The sequence below is a fragment of the Hypomesus nipponensis genome, chromosome 22 (assembly GCF_054491055.1).
Source record: "Hypomesus nipponensis isolate SF chromosome 22, ASM5449105v1, whole genome shotgun sequence".
Classification (NCBI taxonomy): Eukaryota; Metazoa; Chordata; class Actinopteri; order Osmeriformes; family Osmeridae; genus Hypomesus; species Hypomesus nipponensis.
The window spans coordinates 15,363,275-15,389,923 of NC_140382.1; the positions used below are offsets into that span (position 1 = coordinate 15,363,275).

The 26,649-nt window shown below is 43.6% G+C and overlaps 3 protein-coding genes and 1 long non-coding RNA gene across 4 annotated transcripts in view; 3 read left to right on the forward strand and 1 right to left on the reverse strand.

The window, feature by feature from the left end:
* The window catches only part of LOC146236812 (uncharacterized), a 56,214-nt gene extending 33,742 nt beyond the window's left edge, over positions 1–22,472 (reverse strand). Inside the window, exons 1-2 of the long non-coding RNA XR_014741022.1 lie at positions 22,363–22,472; positions 16,826–16,855 (exon numbers count right to left, since the gene is read on the reverse strand). This is a non-coding gene — a long non-coding RNA (uncharacterized LOC146236812). The remainder of the gene's footprint in view (positions 1–16,825; positions 16,856–22,362) is intronic.
* On the forward strand, positions 2,329–5,257 carry hand2 (heart and neural crest derivatives expressed 2). The gene is made up of 2 exons (XM_084687275.1): positions 2,329–3,381; positions 4,587–5,257. Exons 1-2 carry the CDS (start codon positions 2,860–2,862, stop codon positions 4,683–4,685), a joined length of 621 nt encoding a protein of 206 aa, XP_084543401.1. The 5' UTR covers positions 2,329–2,859; the 3' UTR covers positions 4,686–5,257.
* Positions 19,526–20,702, forward strand: LOC146236814 (scrapie-responsive protein 1-like). Its single transcript, XM_084687678.1, has 2 exons — positions 19,526–19,761; positions 19,955–20,702. The coding sequence occupies exons 1-2, from the start codon at positions 19,526–19,528 to the stop codon at positions 20,007–20,009; spliced, it is 291 nt and encodes a 96-aa protein (XP_084543804.1). The 3' UTR covers positions 20,010–20,702.
* A 438-nt stretch (positions 22,473–22,910) lies between the features above and the next one.
* On the forward strand, positions 22,911–25,770 carry hmgb2a (high mobility group box 2a). Its single transcript, XM_084687749.1, has 5 exons — positions 22,911–23,046; positions 23,869–24,030; positions 24,370–24,518; positions 24,667–24,841; positions 25,133–25,770. The coding sequence occupies exons 2-5, from the start codon at positions 23,881–23,883 to the stop codon at positions 25,307–25,309; spliced, it is 651 nt and encodes a 216-aa protein (XP_084543875.1). The 5' UTR covers positions 22,911–23,046; positions 23,869–23,880; the 3' UTR covers positions 25,310–25,770.
* Positions 25,771–26,649: the final 879 nt, after the last annotated feature.

Consider the following 26,649-nt stretch of genomic DNA (forward strand, 5'->3'; position numbering starts at 1 on the left):
ATCCTAATTGTAGAAAACGAGCAACATTGTAGCAAACGAACCAACAAGTTCTTCCCAACTTGGGATAACATGTGATTATAAACTATATTCGAATTGTGTGACAGTTGTCCTACGATTTCTTTATGGTCAGGGTTTGGAATCATTTCGAAATTGTTATAGCCTAGATAAATTGCTTAACAAATTTGCTGAACAAATTTGCTTGTTATTTTTGTTAATGTCTACAGGCCTACCAACCAACGCGATGTCCTTCGAACTAAACTGTTTCGCTGCAAACATAAAGATGTTTAAGCGTGGCCACCATCGGTTGACCAGACCCCCCTCCGTCTCATGCATCCAGTTAGTTGTGTGAGAGTTAGAGGGAGAGGGGAGGCAGACTGGCCGCTGACCTATAGGCTGATTATGTGTCATTAGCAGGAGACTCGGCATATCTAAATTATCCCTACAGCTTCCACTCTCCAGATGAATCCGACCGCCCCCTCCTCCTAAAAAAACGTACAACACTTAAACAAATATAAATCATATAGACCTACAGGCCGACTTCCATTACTGACAATTCCGCCTCTCTCTCTCTCTCCGTCTCTCTCTCTCTATCTCTCTCTCTCTCTCTCTCTTTCTCTGTCTCTCTGTCTTTCTTACTTTCTCTCTCTCTGGCACACGTACACACACACAAGTGCACACATTTTTCTCGATACCACCATCCAACACATAAGCACACGCAGACAACGTGGTACGTAGGTTGAAAAAGATATGCTGTTGGAATGTTGGAATAGGAATGTAATTTTTCAGCTCATTTGAGAACACAGCACTAAACTCTGTCTGATGTTAACCCCATGGTGTGTCTGTTATTTCCCTTCAATTCCGCCATGTTTACTGTAAATAAACTAGGCTAATAGTTTACCAGAATGTTAATTAACAGTAGCCTAAAAATATATATTTTACTCTGGAGATAACAGTTTGAGTCTGATATTTTAACTAAATTAACCGGGTTGCCTATACTGAAAAGTGTAATTTATTTGGTATTCCGAGGAAGATTTTATTGTTAACTTTGTAGCCCATTGTGTTGCCTGAATGTATTTTTCCAGATAGCCTATATGCTATATTTGGAAGTATTATTTTCCTCAATTTCCTCCCCTATAGTGGCCTATTTGTACAGACAAATTAACATAAAAACAATGAGAAAACGTGAACGGTTTTCGTTAATAAAAAATAGTGTATGTGTTCATGTTCATGCGAATGATTGATTATGCGTATAAAGGCCGAGGTAAGCCTAAGACCACAATAACGTCAAACTAAATGTAAAAATAATATATTGTTATTTTGTGGCTTCAATTATTTGGGAATTGCTTTTTGCGACATTTTTGCAAAGCCGAAGAAAGTATTGAAGAAAGGGTTAAACATCCCATTGTGTGGTGTTGGTTTCTGAATAATGGCAAAATTATGACAAATATAGTGGTCAGTTTGTCAGCGAGGGCCTGTAGTCACACCGGGAGTTACACGGGTTTGAGGACAGAGAGAGACGGTGTAGGCTATGCTGCATCTGCTGTGTAACATGTTAGCCTTGAGTTGTTGGTGTCATTTTCTAAATATCACATTGTTCTTTAGTCTTTATTAGGATATCATGTAACCTACACTGTTGGATAAGGTCCACATATTTCGCTAATATTCTTGGGGTGGACAAGTATTACCGGATCAAATGTCAGCCTACCTAACTGTGCAATGGCACCGTTACTGTCATATTGGGATTTTGTGTTTAATTTGGAATAGACTGTGAGAATGCTTCTTAATGAAAAAAGCATATAGGCTGCATTGGACATTTCATTTTAACTAAACGTTTTTAAATTGCTCGACCGGTTGGCTTGTTTTTAAGGTCATCATTTTACTCCGATGTGGAAAAGCAGGATAACAGACGGTAAGTGTGAATTCCAAACACGAATTCCGCTTTCATCGTTTTAATAGCATATTTGTAGAGATTTATTGACAGCTTCTAGGCCTCGGAAAAAAAATAGTCTAGAATTGAGTCAAAGGCCAAGTAGTCAATCTTAAAATCACAATATTTACCTTTAAAATCCAAAAGAATCTCACACATCCCATGTCGCTGATTATTTTATAATTGCAATAATTAGGCTGTATGGATTTTTTCTCCGCGGCGCTGACATTAATAAAGAATGTGCAGCAATAGCTAAGAGGACCATTGAAATTTTGGAGGGTAAACACTCCGCCATAGACGCTTGGTCCCTCCTCTCCTGGGCTCTGATTGGATCCAAGCAGCCCTGACGACATATATGAAGCCTGACCGTTCTAAGATGATGCTCGGTTATGGATTTAACACGAACGGTTTCTCCCTGTGGGTGGAAGTGAAAGATCCGGAGTTGTCTCGCTGGCCAACGACTGTTGTTCGGTAATTCTCGTTCTATCCGACATCCAACTGTTACTGCGTTCCAAACGGGTGCGACTTTATAAACTGGTCTGGGAAGGAATCGGTCCCCGGTGCTCTGCTTGAGCAGTGTGTGTAATGGAGTTGGCTCGGTGTCTTGGTGGACTTGCACCATACTGCATATGAATGTGTAAGTAGCTGATACGTTGCTGTATTTAAAACTCAAACTAAGACTTGTTTTAAGAATAGAAGTTTGGCCATCCATATAAAAACACCAGATGCAGTGAAGAAGGACTTTATGGGTCACGCATAAAGGGCAGTGCTTCACGAATCACGACAGCGCCCTTTAACTTTTTTATTGGGATAATTTAGCCTGAAAATATCTGGGGAGTCTGATTGTAAACCTAGAAAGAGAGAGAGAGGAGAGAGCACTCAGCACGTCCGTGGTTGTCTGCAGAACCGGGAAGTTTTCGGTCTGCGTCGCCATGAGTTTGGTCGGTGGCTTCCCACACCATCCGGTCATGCATCACGACGGTTATTCCTTCGCTGCAGCGGCGAGCCGCTGTCACGAGGAGAGTCCGTACTTTCACGGATGGTTGATTAGCCATCCAGAGATGTCCCCGTCGGACTACGGAATGGCCCCATCCTACAGTCCCGAGTACGCTACCGGGGGACCCGTCCTGGACCACGCTCACTACGGGGGAGTCCCCGGAGCTGGCGCCGTCGGGATGGGACCCCGCCCAGTCAAAAGGAGACCCACTGCAAACCGCAAGGAGCGACGCAGGACACAGAGCATCAACAGCGCGTTCGCGGAGCTCAGGGAATGCATCCCTAACGTACCTGCGGACACCAAGCTGTCCAAGATCAAGACGCTCCGCCTGGCAACCAGCTACATTGCCTACCTCATGGATATCCTCGACAAGGACGAACAGGGTGGTGAAGCTGAGGCCTTCAAGGCCGACTTCAAGAAGGCTGATGCCAAGGAGGAGAGGAGGAAGAAAGACGTGGTGAGTAGACGAAATTGTTGGTTTCTGTTATAATGTAGCCAGGTGTTAAGTATAGGCCCTTGGCTAATTTAGACGAGAAGCAAACAGAGGAGAAGACGAGGGAAATAGAAGCACATACTTTGTCATTAGTAGCTGACATCATGGCTAAATTGTAAGTTTAAAAAGCCAGTGAAAATATGTCTGCAGGGCAAATATGCAGACACTACATGAGCTTCAGACAGACGCAGTGGAGGGGCCTACTATTAAGCTGTAGTGGCTATTTCAAATGAGATCAACTGTAAGGAAGATAAGGGTAGCCTATAGGCTACAACAGATAGGCTATCATTGTTTTTATTATTAGTTAATTCTCATTAGTGGTTACCAATATTAAAACTATTGTTACCACTGTTCTATCTATTAGGCCTACAAGGCTATTAGTTATTAGTTATGTTCTAATGTCCTGCAATTGTTTTGAGAAATGTTTTAAATGGACCAAGGATTGCTGAGAGCGTGATAATAGCCTTGGCTATATAATTAGGCCCTATACTGGTTTTATCTAGCCTGGGTTCTAGACTGCTAGAGCCTGCTCCGCTCTATAAAATAGATGAGAAAACACTTCCTGAAAGGCAAAATGAATTATAGCCTACCTACTTCTAATAGATTACAGTATTAGTGTTGATGACCAATGTGGCTATTCGTGCTAGGCCTACAGCTTAGCTTCGGTAAACCTTAGAACTTTGCAGACGCTTACGAAAAAACGAAAGGAAATTGATAAATATTAAGCCATCGTTGTCAAGCGTGTAGTATAGACTAGGCCTATAGACTATAGCCTACAAACATGAAGCTGAATTCATTTATGTCGAGGTCAGCCTACTGCCTTTTGATTGTAAATATTTACAATGGTGAGCTCAAGAAATATTTCTACCAGTCGACAATATCTAGGCTACATTATGCGAGCAATGGGCTGCATAAAGGACACTTCGCTTACACAGCCAATTCGCTAATAGGTGTTTTTGAATTTTAAGCCATCGTAGTTCCTAAATGAGACCTGTAACTACGCTAAGCCTATAAGCTAGGCCTATATTAAAATATGGGCCTATAGCTTGCAGGTGTTGACCGTACAGAGGTGTTAACGGCAATCTATAGTAGGCCTACATTTCTCAAATGAAAATTTATATTAATAATTATAATAATTATAAAACACTCATCTGCTCTATTTCCTCCAGAGTGAAGTATTGAAAAGTTCGGCGAGCAGCAACGACAAGAAAACCAAGGGACGGACAGGCTGGCCGCAGCATGTTTGGGCCTTGGAACTGAAACAGTGAAACGGCGCTTCCGCCTGCACACAGACTCTGACAGACTGCTAACTCAGTGTTCTCCTGCTTTATTTAATGGAATATTTATGTGCAATTTCCCGCTGCGGAGAGTGGATTTTTGAAGAAAAAACATTCCATTGTAAAGAGGAGGGAATCCCCTTGGTAAGGGACTCATGTTGTTGTTATTGTTGTTGTTGCTGTCTTATTGTATAGGCTATCATGGTCAGTTGTTGTCCTAGAGTGAACCAGAGACATGACGGCCACAGTGGTGTATGTGAAGTGTAGGCTTTCTAGCTCTCTCTTTAAAAGTCTTTCTAACCCCCCCTCCCTTCTCTCATTCTCTCTCATGGGTGAGGCAAGGCTATATCAATGGAGTTTATCTGATGTCATGGTGTTTTATTTGAGCAACAGTCTTGAAGAGTCCTGATGTCCTGGTTGTGGTAGACAGTATTTTGGTGGAGTGCAGACTGTTCTAGAGTCCACTCGATGCACTTCCGTCCGGAGACGTGGAATTAAAATAATATCTGAGATGTAAACAATGTAATTAATTCAATAAACCACTGTGTTTTTAAAAAATCACTTAAAAATCACTTTCTTGTTGCATACACTGAATTTATTTTTGCACACTGCAACGTTAGCATAGTAATATTTGAATAGCATAATATATGTATGGGTCTGTGTCTGGTGTGCTGTGTGAGTCTGCATGCGCCAGTCTTGTCAAAACACTCACGCGATCCCATCAAGCACAGCTCCTAGAGCTGAAACATTCCCACGCGCGCGGCCTCGAGCTCGCCAGACCTGCCACAGGTGATCGTGTAAGAGATAAATAAAGAGACAAGGCCGACAGAATGAAACTGAATCTCCTTCCGGCCGGACGGTAGATTTATGTAGAGTTCTCCAGACTAATAATTACATCTACTTTACGGTATTGGTCAGAAGCGCCGCGTGCTTCCTCCGGGACCCCGTTACATTATTGTTTAGACCAGACTACGAGCTCGTGCATTAGTGTGGCGATCTAGACGCTAGGGAGCGGTCTCAGGAAGTCAGCGGGTATAGTATGCGTGGTCTAAACACTCACAAGCACTAGAGGCTCTGTCTCTCTTCACGGCCTTATTCAGAATGGTCCACACCGTCATTTTGGTTGTTTATGGCAGGCAAGAATTAGGCTACATTATTAATTATTGGGTGACATATTGCATAGGCTATATTTACTACACCATTTTTGACAGTTTATCCTCTCTTTATCATAGGCCTTTACTTATTATTATTAGCGTTTTTTTTTTATTATTAGTTTATTATATATATATATATATATTTAAAGCCAAATAGAGTAGGCCTATAGGCTACTCGTTTATATATAGCCTCATTATAAAACATGCTATTAATATAACCATTTGTTATACTCTCTTTAAATGAATACTTCAAGTCTCATGGAAGGGTTTAGGGGCTATTTTTTCCCACTGTGAGCATAGGCTACATTTGCCGCAAGGGATAGGCTAAGGTACAAAATTATTTTACCCCTATTGTCGACTGACCTAACGCTAGATAAATTATTTAAATAAATATACTATCATAAATTTGTCTCGAACTAACAAACGCATGTTGTTCTTTATTTGAAGTGATTAGCCTGTCTAGTAGTCATTTGTTGAAGCAGTAGGCCTATAATAGCGGTTGTTAGGCTGAGTCCGTAGTAACAGACTCCTTCTATAAGTGAACACTCCACTCAGATGTAAACACCACAGAAATAGGCCCAGGCCTGAAATTCCTTTGGTTAATTATGGCAATCCACTCTTCTCACCCAAATCACTGCAGCACTAGACAGACCGGAGCCTGAAAAAATGTGGATTTTGACGTTAAAAGCGGTCGGTCGCGGGGAAGGTAGATAGTCAAGGCACGAGAGAGGGTCGGCTATCGGATGCTCATGTGATTGATAGCGTGCCTATCAAAATGTTGGGGCGGAGGGCGCGCGGGAGGCCTCTTCAAAACCGTTGTAACGGTAATGACCAACATTTGACCTCGTAGCCTACACATAAAAGTGTGTTGGCTAGTTATCAGGAAACAGTTGATAAAATCAGACAAAAAATACGATTTAATCGATAGATTGAAATAACCTATATCTTAAATGTAGCCTGTCACCTGATAATAAGACAATCTAATAGCCTATGGGGTGTAATTCTCCCAGTTAATGACAGTGTTTTGTTCCATTTTACACAATTGCTTCGACTTGAGATGACAGACCTATCTGGTGTATTAGTCAGAACACGGGGGGATGAGGAACAGGAGGGATGTTTCACGCGCGGCCGCGCTATTACCCTGACATTCTGCTGACGAGTAAATCACAGAGAGGAGGACACGCGAGATTTACACTCCTTCCGATTACAGCAGATAATCAGCTGTGCCATTAATTCTCCAGTTCCACAGCTCCTAGGAGACATATTGCGATATAGACTGCAGATAGCGTGTCTCTGTGAGGAGATGGCGTCAGATACATTATCAGTCAGTCTGTTCTTCCAGATAACCAGATTGACCCGTGACCAACCCGCAAGCAGCTAAGGACGGAGCTGTGCGGGGTAGGTAGGCGGCGGCTTGTCAGAAAACCCCGCGGGCCACTCATAGCTGACCTTATCATCGTTGTCTCTGATGCTATAACCTATGTGTATCGCGTGCATTCGCGCTGGTGCGTCGGTAGCAGGTAGGCCCCATGGCCTCGTAGTGGACCTGCACGGAATCGGCACTGTGAAAGTCTGTTCAAGCTGGCCGGCCTCTCAAACAAGTCACACTCCAAAACAGCTTTCCTGAACACATCTCTATTAGGCTAATACCCAAAATAACGCGGATTTTCACCTCATCAAATTAACAATTACTGTGTTGAATGCAGAGAGTGTGCAGGTTTAATATTATTCGTTTTCTGTGTCTGCCCACCGTTAAGAGCGGCGTATTTAGAACATGATAAATGACGAAGCGTGGAGTACGATTTTTTTCTGGTATTACAAACATCTGCCAACCATTAGTTCATATAAGACCCTCCTCCCACGGCCTGTTCTCTCCCTGTCTCACGCGCCGGTCGGTAGACATGCTGACGTTGGATCAAGCTCTAGGTAGACATCCTGCTTTAACGTCATGACGTTCAACTCCCGTTATCCGTTAAAATCTGGTGGGAGTATCATCATAACGTTTTTATTTATTTCATCCGCCAAGCCAAATACAAATTTTAGCCACAGGATTAATCAATTAAAGACGAGTCTGCTATTCGCTGGTTAATTAAAAACTAGGAATAGCCAAGATATTTCCAAGTAATCAAACACAACTTATCATGACAATAAATTATGGTGCGCACACACACGTGCGGTGGTGTGTGCTTTCATTTAGAACGTTAAAAGCAGCCGTGCACCATTCATGGCCCACCGGGGTCAAGATCTTTCCGTTACCGTGGGCCCCGGTTTCAAGGTCGCGCACATAAAAGCACGGGCAAGATTCCTTCTCAATGATCAGCATATTCCACCCTGCACTCCCCCTCTTTGCTCATAAACGATTCCAAAATGGAAATCACCAACCCTGGAAATAGGCCTACACCCGGGTACACTCTGTGTTATATTATCATTCTAAGAGACAAAGCTTAAGTCTATACTTCCCGGGTTTAGGTTTTATGACAATTTAAGCTTAATAATGTGGAGTCATAGCCTCGGCCTACGGCCTAGATTCAAACCCGAAACAGAAAAAAGACGCTCATGAAGTAAAACGCACTCCGCATCTGATTCTGAATATTCTGAACGTTTATTGAATTGCCAAACTATTGATCCCTTTATTAGCCAACAAACAATGGTCGAGATGCAGTCTATAATGTGTAAATTAAAAACTAAATAATATACAAATTAAATGCTTACAAATTAACACATCCAGGATAGCCTATTTGCAAGCAAGCAAATAACGTGTGGCCTATTAACAAGACACATTGTATGAAATCAACAGTTTGCAGTAGGTAGGCTATCCTATATTATTTAAACTGAAAGTGGGTTTTCTGAGTTGAACGTCCACATTTGGGCACAATAATACACTCAATGCAATAATTCATATGCTATGTGGAGTAGCCTATTAAAAATGGTTCCAGATTTCCATGTAGCGTAATATTTTCAGCAGGCTTTTAGGTCTGTGTTTAAGCTATACATCACAATTGTGTGACCTCAATTGTACAGCTTGCTGCGTGGTATGAATATACACGCGCGAGAGGACAGTGTATGATTGTACGTTTTTGGGGGACTGCATAAGTGCGCGATGTTGTGCGGAAGACCGGGCCCGTGCCCTGCATTGCTGTCAGTTGTGACAGTTCCCAGACGGCGCTACTGTATGTGAGATTGAGTTTCTCAACAAAGAAAACTCCCTCTCCGACCAAACCGTCCTCAAAACCTTCTCTAGGTGCTCCCGCGCTCTGCATCCTGGACAGTGGTGAAGCGTGCGGATCAGCACGACTAGCCTATATGAGAGATGAGAGGAGCTACCTCGGTGCATGACCGAAGTGGAAGCCGTTAACCGGAGATGCGGAAACAACACGGCCCATTGGAACGCAGATGATCTATCTCATTGGAGGTCACAAGCATATAAAGAACCACATCTTGGTAAGATGATTTATATCTTACGTTTAGAAGTCACGTCATGTGCAATTACTGTACACCTTTACGTTTGATATTGTTTAAGTTATAGTATAGTTATAGACTGGTAACTTCTGTTCATTTGTTTGCTCAGTAAGTAGGCCTACAGCATACCCTAAAAGGCAAATAGTCTACAGCCACTGTTACTAATTTTCCTTGTATTACTGACAAACTACATAGGTTGATATTTGTATGATATGTTTGCGTTAATTTAGGCCAAGGTTGAATTAAAATAGCCTATAAGGCTAAATATTGACAACATAACATTTCCGTTGTGGTCGAGTTTGTCTTTTGATATGTGCTACAGTTGTTAAATTTTCAATGAATAGGCTATAATATAAGTCGAAAGTTTTATTTCTTGAGGTCAAAATATAAAGACATTGTAGGCCTACAGTTTTCTTTGGATTTTAACATTAACTTTCAATGTTATTGTGATAATCAAAACATTATCGGGATATTAAAGAAAAAAAGGTTACAACAAAATATTCAAAATCAAAATAATTTAGGATGGAATAAATATTCCATGCAACCCTGACATTATTATAGGACTATATAGCCTATTGTTAGGCTGATACATAATCTTATAACATGTCCTAAAATGAGAAATCAAGGCCTTAATATAGCCTACTGCGTACTCAGCTCGGATTGCCTAGTTCAAGTGCACAAGGAGAGGTTTGGCTCGCGGACCTCCCACGTGGCGAGAGGGGCATGCGTGTCATTTTAGGGGACTCCTCTCACACTCCATTCATCGTGGCGAACGCGGGGCCACTGCTCTGTTCTGCCGGTGATAAACATTTAAAACCTTTACCACCGAGCGTAAATCCAGCTGCACGCAAAAACACTCACCGGAAAACGTCTGCTTGCACGCCCTGCAACACATGCGGGTCAGCTCTGTTATAGGCCTATTTAGTTGTTAGGGCGGCAACAAAATACCTCAATATCCGCCCTGGTTGGCTCTAATGCCTTGATACAGAGAACAACATTATGCGTGATAAAGTTATTTAAGAGCCACCTTCATGACAGCGCATATTCACTGGAGGTCACGCTGTCACGGGTTGCGTGCTTTATACCTGGTTGGGTAAAGTTTGCTGATGGGTGACTAAAGAGAAACCATTAGCCTATATTGCATTGCAATGCCTGTGCGTATGTGTGTGTGTCTGAGTGTTTACGTGCGTAATGGCGTGGATATTCTTCCTTTACGTGTGTACAGACTATGTATAGGCTATATGCAATGTTATCCAAATCGACCTAAATGGGGATTTTAACTTGGGACCTCGTGATTAGAAGTCAAATGCACAACTATTGACACTGTGTATCCCCTGTACCTGTTTAGTATGGTCAAATAAGGGTGTGAACGTAACAGTCAGGGATAATAATAACCATTAAAAAAAAAAGAAAAAACGTGCAGCTCTGCCCCGCCCGGCAGCCCCCCATCCAGCAGCGTCAAGCGGATCGCTCTAGATCCCACATTAGACTCTATTAGGACTAATAGAGATGTTTTTCTAGCTAAACGCTCGGGATTGACACACACTGACCCTGCCGGGGACGCAGCTCGTTCTACGCCATTCACCCGGTGTAGATCACGCGCTGAAGCGGTCAAATGAACGGTGGCGTTGGTATACTTTGTCTTCGGTGAGAAATAAACAGAGCTTGGTCATCACAGACATCCTACACTCGCGCGATTAACCTTTTAGACCAATCTATTAAACACGCGGAGTAAAAAGAAAGGGGAATACGACTTTGTGTGTCTGTGTGTGTCTTGGCCTAGTTAGGCTACTTCTACAAATCACAATGAGCATTTTGTTTTATAATAAGAAAAAGACAAAACATGAAAGTGTTTATAGGCTACCTTCATATGGCAAAAGTGCAAATTATAGCCTATGTATTCAGGAGTACGACCCTACATTCTGTGTTCCCGAAGATAGGGTTTATAAATCGTTTGCTTTTTGATAGGCTATCAATAAATATTTCTTTGTAGACCGTCAACGACAACTTCAGTTTGCAATAGGCTAAACACAATAGGATAGGTTTGCACTGATTTAATCAAGCCGTCTTGTTGCTTAAACAATTTAACAGGAATGAGGGACCAGTGATGAACGAAGCAAAACGGGTCAGAGATCATTAACCTGCGCCTATTAATATTTAAATTGAAAACGCCTAATTTCAGTCTTAAATAGGCAAATGGTTCCAGTGGACTCCAGCGGAGATTTAAAATGGTGTGGAGCAAAAAAGCGGTTAAGAAATGTGATGGTCACATAAAACTCAATACATTAACATAGGCTATTTAACCTATCACAGCCTAATAATCAAAATGGTTTTTTTTTATAAATAAAAAGGCTAATCAACCATAACGGCCAACGTTCAGAAAACTATCCTTGCCTAAATTAAAACGTCTAAGCATCATAGGCTAGATCCATATAAATTCAACCATCGGGTCATCGTGTGTCAGTGTTGGATTAGCCTGGATGTCTTGGATGTCAGTTCCATATGGCGAGAGCCAGAGAGAGAGAGCGCGTGTCCATGGCACCTCTCCATCTCCTATGTTGTCATCCTTGACAGGGAAGTCTCAAGGAAAAATGATCATTCTGGTGACAATGGATGTAAAGTCCGAATTAGTTCCATATTCGTAATGAAAAATTACTTTGCTTAAAACAAAATATCGATCTAAGCTCACGCATCAACTGGGGGGGGGGGGGGTTCAATGTGCTCAATGTAATCTTATTCAGCCATCTATAGCCCAATACCGGATTTGCATGCATCTTCAAATAGTCTATAAGCCATTGCCATAGTTGAATGTATGTCGGTCAGAATCAGCTTGCCAATCAAAATGTAGCTACAAATATTCACGTCAACAAAGAGAAATACTTCTCCGAGTTGATTTTCACGAAAAATGAGACACCTCACTTCCTCCAGTATAATTAAATAATTGGCTATTGTTTAAGGGAAATCGACAGCTGGTTGGTCAATGAGGAGTAGGAGTGTGGCGGGCAACGTTTGTTCTAATGTGGAAGAAAAGTGTCCATGTGTCAACAGCACATTGGTCATCCGTTAGACTTAGCTTTCTTTTGTTTCCCCCAACAATTTCATTTGATTTTCTAGGCAACTTCACATTGATTTCATCTCGCAAATTAGACTAATATAAAAACATTATAGGCTTATTGTTTAGGCTATATTACTATTCTCTTTTTTTTTCAAGAGAAAGACAAAATTATTCGCTGATGTGCATTGTTTTGATTGCGGTCCTCTCTCGCCAGCTAAATGAAGCGGTTAGCTTATAGGTGCATAAGCTGCAACGAACATTTGGACTAACGACTGGTTCGAAACCGTCGTTCTTTTACAACAAATTTAACGTGTCACTTACTAACGATGCTTTTGTGAAACACCTATTTAAGTTTACGTGGCACTAACGATGATCGCAGGCTACGACGCAAGAAGTGCTTCGGAAAACGGGCTCTATAGACTAAATTGAATAAAGAATGATCCATTAGCCTTTACAATTTTAGTTGATTGACAAATTAATTTAAAGCATAGGCTACATCTCCCCATCAACAATTCTCCAAACCCCGTGTTGAGACATATTTCTGTAGATTGACCTGCATCAATAGCACCTATAATTTCAAAGCCTACAATAATACAATTATTTAAAACGAACAAACGGACCACGGGCCATTCCCAAAACGATGCGTTGCATTAGTTCTTCTCGAAACGGGGTCATGGTATATCTTACTACCTACTTTCATATAGGCCTATCTATGATTAAAATAACTAAAATATAATGTCCCTTAAAAACAATTCTGAATAGCCAATCTGAATTCCCTAAAATGCCAATCAGCCGAAGGAATAAGCTACATGTTTACTATCAATATTATCACACGAAAATATTGTTCTTTCCGCACTTATCTAACTGTTGGAAGTGCACGGCAGGTTAGCTTGGTGGGAAACGCTACTACACGATGGTATCATGTCGACTCAGACGTCACGGGCTGTCCCTCGCTGACCCTTTCCCATGCAGGGCGCGCGGCTGACCAGGAGTTATTCCGTTATCTCTTAGGTGGAAGTGTCTGGATAACGAGGAGGGTATCGCGCGGTGAGCTGGATTGGGATGATGTCATCCTCCACATATTTACATCCAGAGAGAGGCGATACCACAGGACTGGCTCCTGAGAAAAACATCTCTCAATCTTTCTCTCTTTACACACAGGTGTAAAATTCAGATGGAGAGTCAGATGGCTGAGCGGTTAGGGAATCGGACAAGTAATCTGAAGGTTGCCAGATCGATTCCTGGCCTTGCCAAATGACGTTGTGTCCTTGGGCAAGGCACTTCACCCTACTTGCCTGTGGGGAATGTCCCTGTACTTACTGTAAGTCGCTCTGGATCAGAGCGTCTGCTGAATGTAAATGTAAAATTCAGTTAAACTTTTTATTTTCCAGAAAAAAAATCTCAGAAAAGAACAATCCACTGAGAAAGATGAGAGAAAACTATAGCAACAGAGAAAGAAGAGAGGAGAAACAGAGAAGTAAGAGAGAGGTGAAGTGAAGTGGTGGATGGAGGGATGGTTTGTGGTGGAGGCCATCACCCACAGAATCCTCCACCACCACCATTGATAGATGAGCCTGAGAGACCAACAGATTTTTTCTCTTTCTCAACTCTCTCCCTACACACACATTCAAACATACACACACATGCACTCAGATACACTCAGGTATAACCACATTCTCTCTCACACACACACACACACACACACACACACACACACACACACACACACACACACACACACACACACACTAGGATATATAACACCAGGATCAAATATCTATAATTGAGATATTTTTGGTGTGTTTGTGACAGCTGATGGTGGATGTGGAGTTGGTTTGAATGATGACTGATGTGGTAAATATCATCACAGCCCCACCCTGACCTGTGAACTACGATACCCCCTCCCCCCCCCCCCACCTCCCCCAACCCCTGACCCTTGACCCCGCTGTAATCCATGGCTACCAGGTATTTGTCCTACTCAGAGGTGCAGAGCTCTATGCGCCTCCGAGCTAAGCCTCTCCAAAGCTGCCCAGTTACACACACTCCTGTCTGACCCACATCAAAGAACAAAAATTGGACGCTCCCCAAACCTCCGCCAATCACCACTCTCATGAGTGTCAGGTTTCTCCCTCCTCCAATCACAGACCATGGACCTCCAATAGACTTTCCCTGACTAGCCAATAGGGCAGAGGGTAGTGTAGTCATGGGATATTCCAGCTCTGTCCAAATTGTAATGCTTGTATTTTCTTTTATAAAGATACCTAACTTTGTTTGTCTAGAAAGAGGATATGCGCCTATGATGAGACTTGTTGAGATGCACAGGCAGGTGTTTAGAGCTCCTGAACGTTCTCTGTCTCTGGGAAGCAGTTCCAACTGTGCCGTTTCAGACCATGACATCATGTGATTAATCCACACGGGCAAAAAGTCTCATTTCCTTTCGTTCAACGCTAGTTTAGATGTCATGGTCTGCGCACCCCGCGCTTAGTTATTGATAGGCCTGAGAACACAGCCGGTTACAGTTTAACATTGTGTGTTATTTTGGGTCGTTTGTCTCTATAACTGATTAATCAAATCAGGGAAATTAAATACATGGTTTTGACGTTTTATGAACAAATCTACTGTAACAAGATATATCAATCTGAAAAACCAGATGCGCATATGAAACAAATTAGCAAATAACCCTGCATTCATTTTATGTCTTTAGGGCAAACAAACTAGACAGTATAGGCTACTGTTAGTGGAAAATGGAGCCTTAATAAAAGGTAGAGGACAAACACTCCCCAAACTGACAATATTTAAATAATATGAGATATATTGTTCTATGCATGCTCAATTGGTTAGAAACCATCTCAGTGTTTTGCTTCGACTGCTGAGAAACATTTTGCGAGAAACATTTTGCAAAATTTAGGGGGCTAATAATGAGTCAGTGTTTTGTTATGGAAGTGGTGATTCGTGTGTGACCTCTGTGTTGTAACGAGACCTCACTCTCTCCCGCCCAGGTCGTTCCAACATTCCTCGTTTCCTACCCGCTCTCGAGTATTGATTTAATGAGTGGCACACGGACTGATCTCTAACGGTGTGGCCTCACGTTTATTGGTCGCCGTGTCCGCGGGGCTGGGGGCTCAAGACCACCGTCCGTCTCCCGGGTGGCCGGCGGCTCCAGGTGCCCGGTCCCGTCCACGACACCCCGCCGCTTTCATGACTTGTCACGGGATGGTTTTGATCATGTTTGCGCCCATACATAAACCTCCAGGTACTGTGTGGCGCCCTTTGGGCAATTAGAAACTGAACAAGACTGGGAGAAGAGGAAACACACACACACATAAACAACTCCCCCCACCCCTCACACACACACAAACACACACCAGAGGCCAGAAACCTCTAACATACCAAAAACGTCTGGTTTTGAATGCATTTATTGAGCCAGAATGCTTAAAACAAAGTCTCAAATCCAAAACAAAATGTTCAGCTTTTTTAAAACAATTAAACATTGTCACAAGGATAATCTATAAAATCAACTTCCTTGGATGCAACAGTAGCTCACTATTCCGCTGCACTATCACAGATGGAACTATAGATCACTGTTATACACAAACACACAAACACACACATACCAGACTGTTGAGGTGTACTCCTTCAATGAAATGGAGACATAAACATAAACCCCAACCCATTCATAAGCTCCACCTCCCCCAACTACACGCACACACACAACTTCATAACCGCCATCTTAAGATTCCAGAGCCATGAGAATGTATTCCTGTGTGTGTATGTGTGATTGTGTTTGAGCTTGAGTAAATGCATGTGTGTGTGTGACACTGATCGGTAGGTGCGGAAAGCAGATTGCTCCTGGAGAGAATACATGTCACCTAACAGATACTCAGCTCTACTCTAAGAGGTGGTTGTGGAGAAGGTGGAATAGATAGATGGAAGAGAGATGGAGGGGAGAGAGAGATGGGGGAGACTAAATTGGGTGAGAGAAATACGGAGACATGGCAGGAGAGAGAAATAGGAAAGAATCATGAGAAAAAGAGAGACGGAAGAAAGAGAGAGAGAGAGAGAGAGAGAGAGAGAGAGAGAGAGAGAGAGAGAGAGAGAGAGTAAGTAAAGTTACAATAGAAGACACACCAGAGGAGCATCATGAGTCCAGCCTGGACCCTCTCATCCTTCTAAACACACGACGGCTATCAGTGATGACATCACTTTCATAATGCACACACACACACGCAGCTGACTCGGCCCTTTAGAACAGCAGATCTACAGTAGAACATCAAATCTAATCCTCTCCAGCCACTCAAGGACCACTTCCTGTCCCCACAGGAACTTGAAATAGAAACCTGTTCACAAGGAGGCCCAGAGGGAGGGGGCTGTGATGAGACTGGTCCCTGCTGGACAGTGTTTATCACCTGACGCCCTGCCCCCCCCCCCCTCGACGGACGGATCGACGGAAGGTACAAACTCACCTGGGGTAACCCAAGGATGATGACCAGGATCTGTGAGGAGAGAAAGGGAGGGTGAGAGAAAGATGGAGGGAAGGAAGGAGAGAGAAAGAAGGAAGGAAAGAGAGGGGCTATTTGGAAAATGATTCTAGGAAATGACTTGAAGTCTAATCACTGTATGGCAGCTCTATTTCCCCCCCTTTGCCAGGGTTGATTTTCCAGGACTCAGGTCTGGATGAGGAAGCCATCAAAGTTCAATACTGCCACCAGGTGGTGACCTGCAGTTAATACATGCATACAGCCCCCACCAGCCTTCCTGCTCTTTTACGCCCAATGGATGGGACTCAAACTGGGGGGGGGGGGGGGGGGAGGAGGGGTCAGTGGATCAGTGATGTCCAGGTGATCAATCCGTAATGAAGGAGATTATTTTGTAAGAAAGCCAACAGACACTGTAACATATGAATCTCAGTTCACCTCACGAGAGTGCAAAGGAGTGCAAAGTAGGACAGGGAGGAAAGACAGAGAGAGAAAAATAAGAGAAAAAATAGAAAGACAGCGCAGCCACACACATAGAGAAAGTAGCTGTATGAGTAGCTCTAAGTAGAAAATTAGTCTGGCTGTAAAGAGACTTGAACGTGTGTGTGTGTGTGCGCGCGTGTGTGTAAACAAGGCACGGATCCAAGTCAAACCAGAGGTTAGCTCACTGGAAACAGTGTTTCTGTCCAGCTACTCCATTAGAGTTGTAAACATGCCCAGTGTGTGTGTGTGTGTTTGATCCTCTTGGAACTGTCACTCTGGAACACCGTAAAGAGCCTGCAGATTCACCCGGGGCTCAAGACAATTCTCATTAGACTCACATTAGTCACTGGTCATTAGTTCATTATGCAGAGACACACATGCACACACACACACCCACATGTGCTCTCACACACACACACACACGCACACACATAGTGACTGAGTCCTGGCAGTTTGAGTGAATCAACTGTGTTCTGAGTGGTGACAGTGACCTCTAGTCCCTTAGAAACACAACAACATTCATCTCCTACTGCTAGTGTGACAGGAAGGCTCTATCTTTGCTCCTCACTGGAGAGGGGGGGAAGGGTCAGGGAGTTTGGGGTGGGGGTGATTGTGTCTGATTCAGAGATGGGGGTTCCTGTAGAATAGTCTCTGGGTACAAAGTATATAATAACAAGGGATCAGAATAACAGTCATAAAGACTAGGATTGAGCACATTTATTTAGGACATCTTATACACTTTTGTATCACATATACGGTAGCAAAAGGGTTACGTAAAAGGGCAAGGGTTACATAATCTGGCTTGTGTAGTCTGTCTCTCTCTTTCTCTCTACTGCTCACCCAGAGATGTTCTCATGAAACCTAATCTGGCTCTAGTATTAATGTTATTCAGTCGGCATCCTTTAAAGTGCAGAGTTGGGTACCCAGCCCTAATACAGACGTATAAGGCCGACACACATCTTGTGAGTGTGCATACGTGTAGTACTGTTGAATGTGAGTGTGTAGCCTGTTTGGCGTGTGTGAGTGTGTAGCTTTCTTGGTGTGTGTGTGTACCCTGCTTAGTGACTAACTGCTAGCAGCAAAACCTTCCCTGGCCCCACCACCTCAGACTATTTAAAGAGGGTCAATGGTCCCGGTCATACTATAAGAGGAGGAGGGGGCAGGAGAGGAGGGGCAGGAGAGGGAAGGAGAGGAGAGGAGGGGGAAGGAGAGAAGGGGGCAGGAGAGGAGGGGGAAGGAGAGGAGGGGGCAGGAGAGGAGATTGAAGGAGAGGAGGGGGAAGGAGAGGAGAGGAGGGGGAAGGAGAGGAGGGGGCAGGAGAGGAGGGTGCAGGAGAGGAGGGTGCAGGAGAGGAAGGTGCAGGAGAGGAGGGGGCAGGAGAGGAGGGGGTAAGAAAGGAGGGGGCAGGAGAGGAGGGTGAAAGAGAGGAGGGGGAAGGAGAGGAGAAAGCAACGAGGGGGGAAGGGGGAGAGGAAAGGAAAAGAGAAGAGGGGGAAGAGCAGTGGAGGAGATGAGGGGGCAAAGGAGGATTCTGTTTTCATGGTGCAGCTGACTTATCAATGGCCCTGGTTATGGAGGGTTAGAAAGGGGTGGAGGAGAGAGGAGAAGAGACACCCGGTCTACCCGTGGGGTAGAGAGGGAGGGAAGGAAGGGGGACAAAGTGGTCTCTGTGTGGGTTAGTAAGCCCTCACGTTCCCTGAGAAGGAAGCTCAGACGTTGCTGCAGAGAGAGAGAAACAGAACCAGTTTAAGGTAGGACGCTTCTCATTATAATGACAAAACAGCACTGCTAATCACTTTAGGCTTGCTGATGCTTGTGATTAGAACCAACGCATGATCAAATCAGTGAGTAGATTTGCTAAAATGGCAAATGTTTAAATTGAGTTGAGTTTATTGATTTCTGAAACTGCTCATCAGAATTACAGTTTGAGTTGACTGAAATAGTAGAAAGGTTATGCAATGTACACATGAATACACATTTCCATGTATGTCCAAAATGAGCAGTAATACATGGGTAGGAAATGGTACGAGTTTTGGTAAATGGACAGTAAGCCCACCATTTCAAAATAAACTGCACCACTTGACAAAGATGTAGGCTATAATTAAATAGTTTGTCACTGATCCAGTGTGCGGTCGCACGTGGAAAAATGTCCACTTTGTAAACTCCCACATCCTTATCTCCATCCTTATCCACAAACCTGCCAGAATGAAGGCTCTACTGCTCGCGGTTACCTTGCTGCTTGCGCATTTGAGCGTCAACGCGATGCCGTCGAACCGCTGGTCGTGCTACAAGAAGGTTCTCATTGACCGGGACTGTCACAGTGTCGCTAACGGCGTCGACCACATTCGGCCCATCGACTCCTTGCAAAACCATTTCTGGCAGGGCAACAAGTGTGACATGGTGTGCTACTGCAACTTCAGTGAACTGCTGTGCTGCCCCAGGTAACTCCAGGCTCTGCCACCAGGTGGCGCCAAAGATGCAGGGCACTGCAGACCGATAGAGCATGTGATGGTAGGGGGTAGGCTGGGGAAGAGCGTCCTTCCTATCCCATAAAAGTAACTACCTGTCTGTCTATCCATGTGCCTGCCTGTCTGACTGATTCTGGACCTCGTGGTTGTTTCTGTCTCGATCCAGGGACGTGTTCTTCGGACCTAAGATTTCCTTCGTGATCCCCTGCAGAACCTTCTGATCTCTGCGTTCGGATTGGATAATCAGCAAGGCAGTGACAGCAGGGGTCAGAGACCAGCCCTAGGCCAATGTGATGCTTGATGAAATGCCTTCCTTCTTTCCCTCCCTCCTCTTAAGGTGATCAGCAGTAGCTGGCTAATCTAGCTAATCTAAGATGTGTGAAGGTTTGAGTGAAAGAAGGAAGGAACATTTAACAGTATTTAGACATAATCTTGCCAGACTCTGATTCTCCTACTGTGACTTAGATATACAGTGTCTGTGTTCCTGATGGCTGCAGCATAAAGACAGTTGCAGCCCATGACGTAACTATATAAAGAAACATAGCTACTGATGCAGAGATACAGCCAACTCTGCAACAAAAGATGTGCTTATCTTTAGTAGAAATATTTCTTATTGTTTACAACTTGCCTTTTTTTGAGCCTTGATACACATGCAAAAATGAATTTGTTTTTGTTGTGATCAATGAATTGAATTGAACTGAATTGAAAAGAAGGTGAAAACCTGATTAAAGGAAAAAACATTTTTCACCCAATTCTGTATATGGACTGAAAATATGGAGGGGTCCAAATTGGGTGTTTCTGAGTGTGACTCCATCCTAGAATACAGCTCTGTCTTCATGAATGAATAGAACTATAATAAACAATGGTGTGACTGCAGCCATCCCCTGCTGCAGCATGAGCCTCACTTCCTGTTAGCATGCATCCTGTGAGTGAATTCTCCTTTGTATCTCTCCTCTACCCACCTCAAGAGAGTAAATTGCAAGTATGCTAAAAACACACACACACACACACACACACACACACACACACACACACACACACACACACACACACACACACACACACACACACACACACACACACACACACACACACACACACACACACACAGCAATAGACTGACACTTCAAGCCTTCAGCTCCAAGGGAGACTCCCTGTGGTTGAGACATCAACTTCTCACCATCACTATTCACTGTCTGCATGGGGCCTCTGAAGTGTGAGTGCGTGGGTTTGGACGTGTGTGCAAGGGCCATATTGTCTCTTCACAGCTGCAGGGTGACCTACATCAGTGTGTTGTTAATGCTGGTAGCTTTGGAACGGCTAACACTGCTCCTATGGGCCATAAGGGGAGGGGGGAAAGGGGCTTCGTATTTTGGTTCCCCTTGGATCTATGGGCCATACTGAGGCTGTACTGACTGCCGCGGGGGGGGGGGGTCATTATCTCTGCATTACAATCTGGGGCCCATATAGTGTAAATGCTGTTTATTTCACTGTAGGTGAGTACTCATTGGTCTGTGTCGTTACGGTTATATTCTACAGGCGGTCTTGATACTCTGTAGTACAAATGCAAATAAATAAAACGTTGACACATGCACATCTGATGTAACTTATCCATATATATATATATATATATATATATTATCAATCATCAATTACATATTCATCTATAGAATTCACAGATTATAATTCCATCCCTAGCTTGCCTGCAAGGTTTTAACAACACACTGTGTAGCTATGGGAACTCTCTGCCGTATAGAAACTTTAGTGCTAACCCCCACCCACCCCCTTCCCATCCCTCTCTTTTCTCTTTCTTGCTCTCATTTCAGCTGCCGTAGTGACATTCCCTGTGGCAGTATGGAGGCCCTTAAACGGACACACACACCACAGAGAGAGAGAGAGACAGCTGTAGCAGCCATAGGGCTGAGGACAGCAGAGACAATAACATCTTGGCATACAAGCCTGCCAGCCAAGCTCCTGCAGGAGAGCAGCTTCCTCAAACCGGTCTGAGCAGATCTGGTCTGGTTCACAGAGATTGGAAGGGGAGGGAGAGGGTGGGGGACACTGCTCTGGTTGTCTAATAGAGATGGGGGATGGGGGGAGGAGGGTGTTGGTCATAGTCTTCCAAAGAAAACAGTAACAGTTTTTGTCTGTACAAGACGGTGTTAAACACAGATGAATTATGTAAGTCAAATCATGGTATATCTCTGCTGATCTGAGACTAGCCCTGCTTGGAGAAGTTAATAGGCTTGGTATATTTTGAAGGTTTATGGTTACGCTTATCTTAATCCCCACACCAACATCGATCTACACTCCCAAAACCGATATGTTTTGTTATCTACAATTAGCCTAATTATGGAAAAAGACCTGAGAGTCTAATAAAACAGCTACATATTGCTAGTTTTGGCTCCGAGGTCCAATCTTTAAACCAAATAAACTGAACTGTAAACAAAAAGTCGCGTGGCGTGGCCTTATGCAGGTCAAACTTGAGCACACACCCACACATACACAGTATACCGCTGCTGACCCGAAACACATGGCGCGGTGGAAGCTTGTTGGGGGCGCACGGGTACTCACCCAACAGCTGTCGCCCCACTGTGCTTTTGTAGCGCTGTCGTTATGCTCGCTGATAATGGCGGCGAGGCGAGCCTCTAACTCCGGTCACTCAGTCATGCTATCAAGCTTTATTACAGCTAATTTGAAAGTGTTTTTGCGTACAGTTTTATTTATAGTATATAATAATAATAATAATAAATCATACACAACACTAGTAAAATAAACTGAATCTATTTTAGTATCTGTCCAGCAGCAATTTACAAAAGTTATAGCTACGTGTCTGTAGTTTTATATAATTATATTGTCAGATTGAGAAAATGTGACTCAGCTATGTGAATTATTTTTCCTTACAACGCTAAACTTGAACCTTCATTGTCGTCAATTGTGCAGGTTTGTGGAGGACACATCCCCCATCAAAACGCGTTTTCGCGCCATCCAGTTTAAATCCCCTGTTTGGCCAATCATTGCAGCGCCACCATAAGATGTGACATACGACCATGATGCCATGAGAACTGTTGGAAACAACCAATAATAAAGCGAGTTTTGCGTTGTGCCCCGCATTTAAATTTAAATGTTTGCTTTCAGCCAATCAAACGCCGAGAAGGCGGAGCATTGTAGCATGTTTGTACGGTCCGACACTCACTGACAAAACACTGTGAAGAAGTTTGGATCTGCACTCATCGCAACTTGTTTGGCTGAATATAGGTGAGTAAACGGAGAATGGCTCTTCACAGAAATGTAATGTTTTATATTTGTCTTTAAAACATGTTATATAAGGCTTCTAAGGTAGTCATACACTCGCATGATTAATCGACTTGGTGGCTATTCTATATTTCAACAAAATTCATTTGCAATGCTAGCTTTTGGGGCTGACGAGCTAGCTTACATTAGCTAGCTTACACGCAGTTGGATATCTAGTTTGCTTACAAGAAACAATTACCTTTGATCTAATTTCGGTTGTGCAATAGGCATTTGTACTACTATAACTCATGTGATCAAGTGAGCGTTTAAGTGTGATAGTATTCCTGTTTAGTTTGAGATGTTTTACACTACTTGGATGTACTTTAATCTGCTTTCACAGAAAACTACTTAGCACAGTACTAGCATGCTACTACGCACGATGCAGTCCAGACTCCATTCTCAGCTAGCTTAGCTTACAAGCTAACAGCCATTTTTGTCCAAATGATTTGAGTTATGTTTAAGTATTTCAAACGTATTTTCTTTTACCGTCAAGGCACAGCATTACACACTTATAATATTTATGAAAGTTATCCACTAAATTTGTGTTACGGGTGAAAAGTTGGCACGGGAGTGTGTTTAGGCGGGAAACAAGATGGAGGCAAGCTCATTGTCTGGTATGTCTACGGAGAAGCAGGAACTTGATCGGATTAGGGCGGTTTATCGTCCTCGGCTGTAGGGAGTGCCTAACAGATGGCTATATGGCTTTGACTTCGTTTACTTCGAATCGATGAATTTGACTTGACCGCCTAACTAACTTAACCTAACTTTTTGTCCGTTGATTTCCAGACCAAAGCAGCCATGCCGGGTAAAGATCCTAACAAGCCCAGAGGAAAGACCTCCTCTTACGCCTTCTTCGTGCAGACATGCCGCGAGGAGCACAAGAAAAAGCACCCGGGGACTTCCGTGAACTTCTCAGAGTTCTCCAAGAAGTGCAGCGAGAGATGGAAGGTGAGAGGCACGCAGGGTTGTTTTCCCGGAGGCCGGTCTGAGGGGGTTAGGAACGGGGGAGGTGTGGGGGGGGAGGGAAACGGAGGACTGGTTTACAACAACAGCTGAGGCAGGTCAGGGAAGCGGGTGGGGGCGGGGCCACATGGGTTATTGTACAATAGAACTGGTTGGCGTTTTGAAACTGACCTGCTTTGATGGATTAAATTGATAAAACGTATTATTGTGTGTGTGTGGGGGGGGGGAGAGTAATGAAAATAAGCACTCATTTTGTAATTGGTATGAACTGATGTACATGAGTTTTTATACAATCATAGACATTAACTGAGTCCCTTTCTGTAGACCATGTCAGCCAAGGAGAAGGTGAAGTTTGAGGACTTGGCCAAGGGTGACAAAGTCCGTTTCGACAGGGAGATGAAGGGTTATGTTCCTCCTAAAGGAACCAAAGTAGGCAAAAGAAAGAAGGACCCCAATGCCCCCAAGAGGCCACCGTAAGTACTACACCTCACACCACACTGCCCTCCAGTGGCCAAGTATGGGACTACAGTTCTAGTCATCTTTATAAGAAATGTCCTTCCAAGGGCCTGGAAAGGAGAAAAACAACTCTTCCTAAACCCCCCCCCCCCCCCCTGTCTCCAGATCTGCCTTCTTTGTGTTCTGCGCTGACCACCGTGCCAGGATCAAGGGTGAGCACCCCGGCATTTCTATAGGAGACATTGCCAAGAAGCTGGGTGAGCTGTGGTCTAAACAGACACCCAAGGACAAGGTGCCCTACGAGGCCAAGGCTGGCAAGCTCAAGGAGAAATACGAGAAGGTATGATGCTGACGTCTTTGGATGTTGTAGACCAGTGGTTCTCAAACCTGTCCTCAGGGACCACCTGTCCTGCATGTTTTAGATGTTTCCCTGCTCCAACACACCTGATTCAAATGAATGGGTCGTTATCTAGTTCTGTTGAAGCCTGGTAACGAACTTGCATTTGAAACAGGTGTGTTGGAGCAGGGAAACATCTAAAACATGCGTTTGAGGACCGCTTTTGTAGACCCTCACTGTATCTCGCACACGCACACAATATAATACATTAACGATACCTCACATCTATTTCAGGATGTGGCGGCATACCGTGCGAAGAGTGGCGCCGGCGGCGGCAAGAGTGACGCAGGGAAGAAGAGCGGACCAGGCCGGCCAACTAAGAAGGTGGAGCCTATGGACGATGACGATGATGACGACGACGAGGAGGAAGATGAGGATGATGATGACGATGATGATGAGGATGATGACTAGACAGCCTGGGAACTGGAGCGTTTTACAAAACAATGTGAACCCCGGGGTGCAATGTCGGTAGCATGTCTAAATCCACATTCTTGTACATGCGTGGGTGTTGAAGCCTTGGTATCGACATGCTAACACGTTTATAGCAAGTGGATAGATGGTGTGGCCCACTGTGTTGCAGACACATACACACACTGAGGGTCTTGTGCTGTTTTGTAAATTTTATTGGCTGTTTTTCCCCCTCAAAGCACTGCTTATTTTGTCTTGATTAGTGGTGGTGTTTGTGTTCAACTCCCTATATCGTTTCCACTGCCATTTTACAAATACAAGGAACAACCAGTAGTTAAAACGTTTTTGAAACCATTTTTAACGTGGAGCTTTAAAACTGTTTCAGTGTAGAATGAATTTTTTTCTGTTTTTTTTTTTTTATAATAAAATTTTGTATATTATGATTAAAATGTCTGTTTTGCTGACTTCAACTCACTCTTCATTGGTTGGATCCTAGTTTAAAGTGCTGACAATGGTGACCATGCAATCATTTATGTAGTAGCTTAAAATACATGCCTTTTGCGTTATCTAACTTGAATAGATGTTGACCACAATTTGGATCACCTGATACTTGCTTCATAAATGACTTGCTTCATAAATGACTCGGTGTCAGTTAAATTAGCTGGAGATGGTTCTGTGTACAGAGGAAGTATAGGGCCACCATGAGGACCTGTAACATCTGCTTCTGAGTTTTGATGGGGCTTCCTTTCAAGTCCCTCTTGGTCAAATTAGTGGTTTTTGGACCCAACTAGTGCATATTAGTGAGTAAAGGCACAAATGGAGCAGGAATGTGTGTGTGGGGGGGCTGTAAAGGTAAGGACTAATAAACACCAATGCTTGAACTATGCTAGACAGCCTGATGAAATAGGACAAGATTGATGTTCAATGTGAGATACCACACAAAAAAAAATATATAAACACCTACTGAATATGAAGTGTGGGTGCCATGTTTCATCTATTTCTGTAAAATCCTGGGGCATTTCTTTATTTAATTTTTTAGTAGTAGCAATCCATACTACTCAAGTAGAGATTCACAGCCTGACAGATGCAAAGACAGGCAGACTACATATCAGATCACGTGATTCATCCCTTCTGACAACGAGGGGGGTCTATTGATGAGGTCTATTTTATTTTTTCATGGAGACCAGCTGGAGCCCAGACGTGCATGTTTGTATCTTTAACTCCTTTCAGGTAAAGAACTGCTCGTCGCCTCTTTACCCAGTAGAAACATTTACAAAACACCACAAGAGGAAGAACATCACTTGTTCCTGTGAACAAAGGGATGTCCCTCTTTCACTGTCATC